The sequence below is a fragment of the Podarcis vaucheri genome, assembly GCF_965113315.1.
Source record: "Podarcis vaucheri genome assembly, chromosome: 4".
In the NCBI taxonomy this organism is placed as follows: domain Eukaryota; kingdom Metazoa; phylum Chordata; class Lepidosauria; order Squamata; family Lacertidae; genus Podarcis; species Podarcis vaucheri.
In genome coordinates this window covers 64,209,006-64,221,171 of record NC_138762.1, presented here as the reverse complement: position 1 = coordinate 64,221,171, position 12,166 = coordinate 64,209,006, and the positions used below count along the sequence as shown (strand labels likewise).

The following is a 12,166-nucleotide window of genomic DNA, read 5'->3' as shown; positions in this document are numbered from 1 at the left end:
CACATCTACCTTTGAGTGTCTAGTGAAGGTGTGAGAAGCCCATATGGCCACCTTAAAAATGTCAACCATTGGAAAACCACAATGACATGCAGCTGAATGGGTGCGTAGGACTTCACAATCATCCACAAGGTCTGGGTAACCACTTCTATCTTCTTCAAGGGGGTTGTTCCACGACAGATCATCACAAATGTAAAGAGGAAGGGGGACGAAAAACAATAAATGATGAAGAAAACTAATGCCTCACAGCAGGAATCAAAAGGAGAACAGGGAGCAGAGGAAACACACTCAGCCAACACAAATAGAGGCAAAGGGTTTAAAAAAGTTGGAAAATGCACACTAGTCAGAAGACTTTATACAGACCACCTCCTTCACATCCTACAGATAGGGTTAGTCTGGTGAGTGGGATGGCTCCTACTGAAGCCTGTGCAGAGATGGGGACAGCCAGATACACTTGCCCAGGGCTTTGGAATGCTAAGCTAGCTGGGGGTCCCTACCAGGGACTGGCTGCTTTTTTATTTGAGTTCATAACTTTATTCTAACAAGGCTCCTGTCCCAGCCCTCAGACAAGCTCTGCATGGGCCTGGGCATGCTCCTACCTCTGAAGAGGAGGCAGAAAATTTGGTTGGACCTTGCGTGTCACATCTAGTGGGAGGTGTCAACCCTATCCATGTCCTCCATGCTGATTTGGCAGATTACCACCCCTTGTCTCCCACCATCCAATGCTCTGTTGGATTGCTACCAAAAATCCATGAGCTCTATTCCTTCTCCAGGGAACAGGAAAGGAGCCACATTATTAAACATAATGGAATACATTATTCCCTTGCAGAAAGCCTCCATGACACTGACCTGCATTGTGGAGGATGGGGCCAAGTCTTTGTCTTTCTCATTTATAAGAACTATCCAAACTTGGACGTCCCAGTTACAGACCGGACTTTATCCTTTTCAGCCTTCCTAGGAACAAGATATCTCCACAAACTTGTTATTAGAACTTATTCCCTTTTTAAAGAAAGGTGTCCGGTTCTAAGTGAAACAAATGAAAGCTATGTTAGTATTTGAGTTGAATGCGCAGCAGAAAATGAACTGAATACAGAAACCCAGTTCGAGGAGCACACTTTACCCTGGACACAATTACACTGAGACTCTAGGTTTAGGAAAGTAAGAAAGCTAGCATTTATTATTGGAAATGCATTTTTAAAGGAAATATTCTAATTCTTTTCTTCCCCTGTAAGTCTTACTAAAAGTAAAATAAATAATAATAATAATAATAGTTTTATCTAGCTAAGGTGGAGATGCACTGAGCCATGCTTGCACTTGCATCTCAACTGAAGGAAGCGCCCTGTATGTCTGCTCTCATGAGGGCGGCACAGAGAAAAGAAAGGTGAGTAGGAGGTGTGGTCAGCAACCCTAATATCATCAGTCTAACATTTAAGGAAGATCAACAGCTCAGCACTAGAACACCCTAGGAAGTATGAAGGTTCCTCTCTCTTTCCACCCTTTCTCATGCCGATACATCAGCCTACCATACAAGCTAAGTTGCACTCTGCAACAGGGGTATTCCTTTATTGGTTCCTAGAATGAAGAATGGGAACTTACTTTGGGGAAATTCTTATTTACCACACATGCCAGACCAAATGGTTATTTGTAAATCTGCACTGAATGTTTGCATAATGCATAAATAAAAAGGACTTTGTTTTTAAGCAATTTGAAGCTCCGGTATAATTTTTGCCTGACCTTGAGCCTCTCTTGCTTTACAGCATACATAGAAGACGTGGCCAGATGTGTAGACCAAAGCAAGCGACTGATCATTGTCATGACTCCAAACTACGTGGTAAGAAGAGGCTGGAGTATCTTTGAACTGGAAACAAGGCTTCGGAACATGCTAGTTACGGGAGAAATTAAAGTGATACTGATTGAGTGCAGTGAACTTCGGGGAATCATGAACTACCAGGAGGTTGAGGCCCTGAAACATACCATCAAACTCCTAACTGTTATTAAATGGCACGGACCAAAATGCAACAAGTTGAATTCCAAATTCTGGAAACGTTTACAGTACGAAATGCCTTTTAAGAGGATAGAACCCATCACACACGAGCAGGTTTTAGATGTCAGTGAGCAGGGCCCCTTTGGGGAACTGCAGACGGTCTCAGCAATTTCCATGGCTGCTGCTACCTCCACGGCTCTTGCCACGGCCCATCCTGATCTGCGCTCCACCTTTCATAACACGTATCATTCCCAGATGCGCCAGAAACACTATTATCGAAGCTATGAATACGACGTACCTCCTACTGGCACCCTGCCTCTTACCTCAATAGGTAACCAGCATACCTACTGCAACATCCCTATGACACTTATTAATGGGCAGAGGCCACAGACAAAAACTAACAGGGAGCAGAATCCCGACGAGGCTCACACAAACAGTGCGATACTGCCACTCCTACCACGGGAAACCAGTATATCAAGTGTCATTTGGTGACATAAATGCAAGGGGGAACTCGCCCCCCTTGTGTAGAAGCTAAGTCTGCAGTCTGGTGCCTGGAACTACATCCTCGACTGCTGCTGTTAAACATGCATTACAATCTATGAAATATGAGGAAAAACAGGGTCTTGTACATATGTTTTTGCAAATTTCTTTGTAGCATCAGTCTTCCTGTTTTACCCATGTCTCCTGCCATTCACATTTTGACTTTGTTTTATATGTCATTGGGATTTGTATATTTGCATTTTTTAAAAAAAGAGAAAAAATGAAGAGACTGCTGTATAGATAGGAAAACCTTTTTGCTTCATTAGTATAGTTTGAGTGTTATTTTTTAAAACATTTATTGGGAATGCTTGGACCGTTATGTTGAATCCAGAAGCACTATCCATTTGTTGGCCCGCCTAGCCTGATTCCCAGCGGCCATGCTTGCAGCAATTCACCAGTGTGCGTGTGTGCGTGTGGGGGGAGGGACATTTGTTCTTAGGAGGACCCCACTAACGACTCATAGCCCCATCTTCATTCATTATCCCACTGCTACACTTTACCCCCTTACCCTTGCCTTTTTTACAGCACCACACAGAGTGAAATTACAGGTGGTCTAAATGTCTTAACATTTCACATAGTTAATAGTTGTGGAACAAAACAAAACAAAATAAAAATACACACCCCAGTCTGTATCACTTGGTTCACAATAACCACTATGGAGTATGTAGAAAGAAAAATAGGGTGTTATGCTTTATTTTATGAGTTGGTTGTATTCCTTTTATATAAAGATAATAACATGCCGACTCTAATTCATTCAGTTCCTGAGAAAGTGTTGGATGTGTTTGTGACTCCCTCCCCCACTCCGTTTTTGGTTGGGACCAGTGGATCTCTTTCTTGCTTTAAATTCTTCAAATGAGATTATTTACATTCATCAGGCAAGTATGGCAATAGGCACTGAAGTGCACTAAACCCCGCAGAGATTTACGGTGATGGCTTCCAAACCAAAGGAAAGCAGAAGGACAATATCTAATATGGTTTGTCACATTGTATTACAAAAAAGTTGTCTTTTAAGAAGTATGAGAAAATTCTTTTGCAGCCGATTTGGAGTCCCCGTGTATATTAAAGTTTGGTCATTGCCTTTTCTTTTTGCTGATACATCCAGAATTTAGAATTCTTTATTATTCATTCTTATCTTTTTTTTTAAGAAGAAGAAGAAGCTTGTAGTAATAATTTAGAAGGTTTTTTTTTAATTCCAAGGTTGTTTAAAGAAGATCTCAGGAGGTTGCAAAAGTAAATACCAACAAACATCAATATTTTATAAAAGAGTAATATTTAAATCAGACCCAGAAATGTTGGAAACAATTAATGTTATTGAATAAAATAAACTAGTTTTATTTTAAATGTATGATTTCATCTTTAAAAAGTTAAAGAAGGATCATGAAACATGGCTCTGGGAAACATTCTCTGCATAAACCTCAGGACTGATTTTTTTGCCCACACAGAATTCAAGGAGAGTTTGTCATAGACATTAACGGAGCCAATTAACTCCTCATTCACTGAATGTTAATGCAGTCAGCATTAATCTCCATATTTACACATACTGATGCAATAGTCACATTTCACATAAGAACCATGAGAGGGAGGAACAGTAGGATTGCTTTTCATATGGCACTAGCCTTTTGGGAGCACACTTCTAATGCTGATTAACTTACATCAGAACAGAATGTGACCTTTTTGTTTGTCTTGCACTCAAAATGCAACAATTTAACTGCTGGAAATGACGATTTGAAACTATTGAATTCACCGCAGATGGAGGGAGTTTCCTAAAGAGCTGACCAGTAACGGCTGCTATAATAGATACTGTGTGTTTTGTTTGACTGCCAAGTTATAGTTTGGTTTGGATAAGATGCAATGTGGTGAAACAATCTGTAACCTGCATTCTAGAGGTGCTTGTGGGCTTCAACCTGTACACTGGAAATATCCAGTCTCATGTTGTAACTGGAAAGGAAGCATCTGCAAGTCATATTCAAGAGCCTTTAGGATGTATATAGACATTTATTTGCCTAACAATATTCATTTCTGTGACAGTTAACTCAGGTCCTTTTCTAATAATGTTTTTTTGTTAGTATGTGCTCCCCACCACCACCACCAAAATTAAAGCCTGGGCATGTGCCAAATAAACCACATCAAGCAAATAAAGCTGCCAGGACCAACAAAGTAGCTTTGCACATTTTGTTCTTTGAAAATGTAAGATGGCTATTATAGACACCTGCCAAGTACTGATGGAATTTAATGGCCTTTAATGAGATTGCAAATCTCAGACCTTTTCCCCTCCACTCTCCAAATTCCCAACAAAAGGTAAATCAGTGCAATGGCCTTTTCTTTTATATTTTTGAAGCTTAGATCTGAGTTGTGAAGTAACTGTAAAGCATTGCAGTATGACCACAGCTACGCTGTAGGTGTTAGCAGGTTTGGTTTCTCTTTTTTTAAGGTGTTGGGTTTTTTTTGTTCAAGTCTCACCAGGAATACTTTTCTTCTTCTATTTTTAATGTAGATTTAAGCACTTTGAATAGCATGATTCAGGGATTAATGGGTACTATTTGATATTCACACTACTTAAAGAAAAGATTTTCTTATAATGCTTTGTCATATTATTAAATAAAATCAAACAAATGAGAAAAGGAAGAGTATGTGAGATAAAGGCTCCAAATGGTTGGAGACCGCCATATTTGGCTTTAGAAACATTCCGCCCAATATTCCTCTTCTATAAACAGCTGTGCGAGAAACAGTAAAGGAACTGTCATATGTTCACGTACTCAATGTTTGACTAAAATTCTGTTAGAACACAAAATAAAAAGGAAAAAAAGTATTTGCCCTAGTTCCTGGGCTCTATCCTTTGTTTTTTACTGGGGAAGGAGGAGGTGGGAGAGAGGCATTCTGTGAAAGTTTGCATGCAAAGCCATGTTAAAGGCTTATCCATAAAAGCACAGCACTTTGTTTGGGGGGAAAAGTCCACAACCCAATGCAGAGCTAAGTGTGCTTACTTCTGTATCCACAAATCTGTTTTTGATTGTGGTCAAATTCAACAGCACAATCACTGGGCAAAGGTTACATCTTTGGCTCAAAATCCACAGCTAATATGGGGTCATATGGATTATGTCAGTAATTGTCTGTTAAACCTCCCTGACCATCCTTAACGTGGAGCTACTATTCTCTGAAGCAAGTGGCCATTCACCATCTGCTTTGATTTTTCTCACCCCAAAGGGTCCAAGGTGAGTAGTAGGTGTACTGCTAAACGGCCTTTTCATACCACCATTTTTAAGAAAATGTCACCATAAGGAGATAATTATGGAAGCACTTATACACAATGAGTTGGATCTACAGTGACTTCCATAAATAAAATATAGCCCTTCCATTCATGGAAGCCATTAACCTCTTGAGGAGGCTCTGCAGAAGAGTAAAGCGTCTTCTTTTTTTTAACTTATTCTCCTATCCTCCCATCCCCTGCAGTACTTTTCATGTTTCTCTAGGTCTCACAATCCCTCAAAACGGATAAGGGACACTGCAAGGGGAGGGAAGAGCTAGTTATGATTGCCTCCTCTCAGCTTCCTCCAGCAAGAGGAGAATTCTGCTGAATGTGAACCTGGATCCAATGTCCGGAAAAGTAAGGAACTCACTAAATTAATGGAAATCCTTCCACCTTAAAGATAGTTATGTGAATAACCATTGTACCACTAATGCTGAAGACCCATAGAATTCTAACAGTACTTTTGCAGATGTATACATCTATTCTTAGTATCCAGCCAACAGAACCAAGCAGAGAACCCTGGATAATAGATAGATAGATAGATAGATAGATAGATAGATAGATAGATAACTGGACCATATACGTTCTTATTCCTGTTACATTCTTTTCTTATTTCTTTAATATTATGCATTAAATTCAATCATGTTTAGACCTAAGATATACATTGGTACCTCAGTTTAAGAACAGTTCGGTTTAAGAACAATTTGGTTTACAAATTCCACAAAAACAGAAATAGTGTCTTGGTTTTAGAACTTTACCTTGGTCTAAGAACGGAATCCGAAGGGTGAAAGGGCACCAGCGGTGGGAGGCCTCATTAGGAAAAAGTGCACCTCAGTTTAAGAACAGTTTTGGTTTAAGAACGGACTTCCAGAACAGATTAAGTTCGTAAACCTAGGTACCACTGTATTGGGAGAATGGACCTGATAAAGTCTTCGTTTCCCTTCTTTCTTTCTTTTATTTTAAGAGAAGCTGTATCCAGGTTTCAAAAGCATGATTGAAAATATGTGATGATATAGGCATTTTGGAATGGAAGAAGCATCTGACTCCTAGAAATATATAGCTAAGTTAAGCCATGGACCTCTACTGGAATGGAAGAGCACATCAACTTGGTAGGAGATGTGGCCTACAAGTGTACCAGCAGTGTTTGTAAATAATACTCTGCATTTTAGCAGAGCTGCCTCTTTGTATACTTGCTGCTGCTGACCAGAGATGCTGTGGGATGAACCACATTTGTTAATTCCGTCAGTCACCATGAAATACAACCCTTTCCTTGCAGATCCAGTACATCATTTAGAGCAACTGCTTCAACTCTCATCCAAATCTCACTTACTGCTTATTGTAACACATTTCTACTCACTTTGGAACTCTTCGAGCAGGAATTAAATGAACATAGACAGTTTTGCAACACACAGTCACTGCCTTCATAACACATTTCAATATCTTTAGCAGTTTGCTTGTAAAAAGCACTTGTTTCGCAGGAGAGCAAAGGAAAATACCCATCACATAACATTTTGGTAGCATGAAGGGATTTGTCTGTCAAAATTTAGAATGTTGTTATTCTTTTGAAGTGCTGAGCCAGGCTATAGCCGCTGGAGATATTTTAGCTGCTTCACCATTCTCTCCCATCTTGCTATTCCAGAAACTTTGGAGAGAAAGACTAATATAAATCATTTGGTCCACTGTGGTTTTTTGTCATTCATTGTTTTAATATGATCCTTAAATTGGTCTCCCTCACAGTTTATATGGGGGATAAAGCAAGAGATGACAGCTGCCCATAGCATTCAGGTTGACAAAATGTACCTTGGAAAAACCATAACGGTAAGGTCATGCAAATGGGCAAGAATCACTAAAAATAATCTTTGTTGTTGATCAGCTGCAATTGTGTAAACAGTTATCATGAAGTAAGTCAAACTCAAATCTTCATTAGGGCCACAGGCCAGCATAAGGTAAAAGCACCTACGTACAAAAGTAGAGCATGTTAAATAGACAATAGAGCAACTATAGAAGTAAGGGGTACGCAAATACTCATTCTCTCAATTACAATAAACCAGGATGAGATCAAAACATATAAGGCACATAAATCAAGCAGAATATAAAATGTTTAGATTTAAACCTTCAGTTTTAGACCTGTTGTCATAAAGTAAGATTTGTATTTCAACAGCAGCAATGAACTTTAAACAATTCATATACCACAACTACTGCATGTTTTAATATATTCATAATATATAGATTCATATATAGCCCTGTTCTGTGCCTGAAAGGAACCTGCTAGTAGTATAATATATTTAATTTAATATATTTTTCAAAGTATTTTGTTTTCTAGGAGCAGTTTAGCCCCATCATACTTTAAGATGTAATACTTTGTTCTCTATGTTAACGACACTTGAAGGTAAGATGATAGGTTAATAAAATTGACTGGAAGTTTACAAAATCATCAGCTTCCATTTTTAAGCTTCGTGCTTATCTGTATGTTAATCTGTTTGCATTAACTCTATGTATAAATATGAAAACAAGCTACAACAGGGGTAGGCAACCTGTGGCCCTCCAACTGTTGCTCTGCTGCGCCTCCCATCTTCCCTGATCATTAGCAACGCTGGCTGGGCCTTATGAGAGTTAAGAGTACATCAGCCTGAAGAAAGACCCAGATTCCCCACCCTGGGCTATGGAATAAATAGTAAGAGGGGTTCAGCCTGAAATATTCCCAGTGATTCGCCCTCAAAGAGAGTATGATGATGCTAAAAAGATAGTGTTTCTCCCTGGAGGTAATAATTAATATACCCTACCACAAGCAAGACAGGAAGAAAGGAGTGCCTGGCGTGCTCTGGTCCATGGGGTCACGAAGAGTCGGACACGACTAAATGACTAAACAACAACAACAACACCACAAGCATAATCTGCGTGAGCAAGATCATGCAGTGTACTTTCTCATCCACACTTTAAATAAAATAGCTCATGATTCTGAAGTTATCGTGGTAGCCGTTCCAGATGATTTGGCTTCTAATCAAAGGAATGTTTATTTTCTCAGCAGTCATGTATGCTGTTTTTGGAGGGGATGCTTTTCATTGTTTGACAGGTAAATTGCAGGGGAATATTTTAGGGACACCCTTCATAACAAGCTTAACAGGTGACCAGCAATGCACTTACAAGGCGGGTGGAGTGTTTGCCAGAGCTTTTGTTCTCTAGTGAACAGTTTGCAGTAGCTGTAATTATGCACTTGGGGACACTTAGAAAGACAATTAAAACAATTAGCATTATACATGTAACTTAAGCATTACATTAGAATGCTTCACATTTATCTTCCTAACACCTAGAAAACATCGAATGGGAACAATTATACACATACTACAAAGTTATGGACATACTACAAAACAATTATTCACACAGCGCCAAAGCAGGATAATCACACAGGTCTCTACTTTAAAGCAACAATCCCACTAAAGTCGAGTTAGCTCAGTTCAATTCTACCTCTATGGTCACTCCCAGATGACCTATTTAATTAGCATTCAGCCTGAATTGTTTGCAGAGACATCAGCTATCTAATGAGCATTCAGCTAGAGTTGTTTGTGGGGAGATCAGATTACCATGGGTCAAGCCAGTGTTATCCCACACTTTCCAATCTATTTCCCTGTCATTTTCCTTATTGCAAAAAGCCCACTCTTTTGGAGAAGTGGGTTTGCTTCTCACCGGGGTTCAGGTCAGATTTAATTACACAGATGGGATATGACCAAATCCCACCCCAAAATAGTGACAGCCTGGAAATGCCCTCAGTGGAATGCAGAACTTTGACAGACTTCTGCCATAGAAACACTGAGGTTTAAACAGAAGGTGCTTAAAGTCATAGCAATAAAGTTGCCTGCTTTCCACAAAGAGATCTATAACAGAGTTTCATTCTCAAAAACCTGAACAATCCTATATCCAAAGAATATTTGTTTGTTTTTTTCAACTTCACGTAAATGCTGTCCAGTCTCTTGAGATTCAGCAGCAGAAACATGCAAAGAGCACTGTGCATGTTTACACTGAATTCTGTAACAACTAGTATCTTTTTGTTTGGCACCTGTGATCATGATGCAGTCATGGATTCACATGCTGAAACAATTGCAACAGGCTTAATTTTTTGAATTTCTATCAACTTTTATTCCTAAGAATGCTGCACACACTAGCAATATTTTTTTTAAAAAAAACCTTAATTTTTCCACACCCAGGAAGGGAAAATGGTTGAGGAAACATACACCATGAAGTAGGTAAAATATAGGGTTTCTTTCCATAAAATAAATAAAAGGTGAGTGCATAATTTCAGAGCAGATAAACAAGGTGTATGTGCAGTTTTCTTTTTGATGTTACTCTTTTACTGGCAAAAATACAAAGTTATCATGACACAGTAAGCTTTCCCCTCTTGCAAACTGAGACAAAAATAAAACAGTGTAAGTAAACTGTGTGTGAAAACTTTTTTTTAAAAGCCAAATGACTGCCAGTATTAATTTTACAGAGTTGTTTTGAAAGCTGTTTGAATTGGCTACATTAGTGGCAGATTGTTCGCCAGCTCAACCCTATGATCCTATAGATCTCAGTGGCACAAGATAAATTCAAAACCTGAGCCCAGTAAGTGTAACAGAAACAGATGTTCAGCCTTGCTTGCCAGGAACATACAAATCTACCTTTGGTATAATATGTGGCCAGCTCAGTTTTGCATGAAAGGTCCAGACCATTTCACACAGAGAAACCGCTCAAACAAACAAACAATCTTCTCTTCCTAGCTTACTACATGCATTAGGCTGACCATGTATCTCATTTTATAGAGGACAGATCTCTGTTTGCAGGACTGTCCAATCAATGTCTGCTCCAAAGGTAAGAAACTAGAAGAAGAGAAAGCAGAGTGTGTGAAATTGCCTATCAAGAATTAGCATCTGGACAGCAGATGGAGCAGGCACACAGGTGACCTGCTCACAGTCTGACCCACCTTGGTGAGATGTACTGTGTTTCTGTGTAAATCATAGTAATCAGTTCTAAATGCACAATGATACATATATACGAGCATATGCAAATTTTATGCAAATCTGTATCCCTCCTCAACCATACCCCATTGGATGATGCATTTCCTTCTTTTTGGCGATGCATAAGTGGCCTAATATGCATGGAGTTGTGGGGGTTTTTTTAAAAAAAGGGGGGAGAGAAATAATTTAAAGTGTAACAAACCCCCATCCATTTCCAAACACATATACATGCACACACAGAGTCTGGTGTCATCCAGAATGGAATATCCCTAACAAACTGCACCAAATGACAAGGAATCTACTACTCATTCCCACACCACTAGCTTATTATCAGAGGGAAAGAGAATAACCAGGACTCAGCTAAATTGGTAAAGAAAAAGTGTTGTATATGCAATATAACATTGTGCCACCAGATGGTGCTGTGGGGTCCTGTTTTTCTCTACCTGTTTTCCCTGTTTAAATTTACAACGTGTTTAACTGAAACGCTTCTTTGATGTGCCTAGATCCAGCCCTATTCACCTTGTTGGTTAGGTAGGTATCATATAAATATTGAGTCCTGGTGCAGGATGGCCACTGGGATTGCCGCTCTATGTTTGTTTGTAATGCCTAAGTAATCCATCTGAAATTTACCTAGCACTATTTCACTTGCTCAAGACCAAAGATTCATTATTATCATTGTAGACTATGCTGTGTCTTGGGTTAACAGCACACACTCTCATAAACATCATTAATAATACTTTTTTAAAAGGTTTCTTCAATAGTACAGGCTACCAAACAGCCCACTGCTATAGCATCATAATAAACAAAAAAATACATGGCGTATGTGTCATAATTATTCTACTGAGAGGATTTCAAGTGCTTATAACTGCAATAATATACCCTCTAACCTGGGAATATGCCTAATTTAGTCCAATGGGACATACTTCTGAGTAGAAGTATAACCTGGCCTTATAACCAGTGAATTTACAAGACCATTTGTGCATGTTAAATTTCTTTAAAATAAAATTGCCATTTACGTGAACATTGATAAAATCCAAAACAAACAAACCATATGCTGTACTCTGTTGCTTCATTACTTTCAGACTCTAGTGGAATGTCCACTATACTCAGGGAACACTGCATTAAAATGTGCTAATGAATAGTCAAGATGATATATATCAATTTGGCCCCTACATAGTATTGTGTGTCTGAAAATACACAAAAGTTAACAAACATCAAGAGATAACTGGGGGGAAACTAAGTTACTCCTTCCAAAAAAAGAGCACCAGAAGCTGTAAAAAAGAATGTCAAGTATGAACTCCTCGTCCCTATTTCACTTAAAACAACCATCTCACATAATTCAAAAGTAATTTTCCATTCATATTTGTAGAGAGATGCCCATCAGCTTCAGGAAGCCTGGAACGAATG

General features: G+C 39.0%; 1 protein-coding gene and 1 long non-coding RNA gene across 8 annotated transcripts in view; one reads left to right on the top strand and one right to left on the bottom strand.

The window, feature by feature from the left end:
- The window catches only part of IL1RAPL1 (interleukin 1 receptor accessory protein like 1), a 653,479-nt gene extending 648,870 nt beyond the window's left edge, over window positions 1-4,609 (top strand). For all 5 annotated transcript variants that reach the window (XM_082219956.1, XM_082219953.1, XM_082219952.1 and 2 more), the window contains one exon: window positions 1,755-4,609. In XM_082219956.1, the coding sequence (XP_082076082.1) occupies window positions 1,755-2,473 (719 nt within the window). In that variant the 3' untranslated portion in view covers window positions 2,474-4,609. The remainder of the gene's footprint in view (window positions 1-1,754) is intronic.
- LOC309530827 overlaps window positions 1-12,166 on the bottom strand; it is a 102,918-nt gene that overhangs the window by 17,313 nt on the left and 73,439 nt on the right. The window lies entirely within an intron of this gene.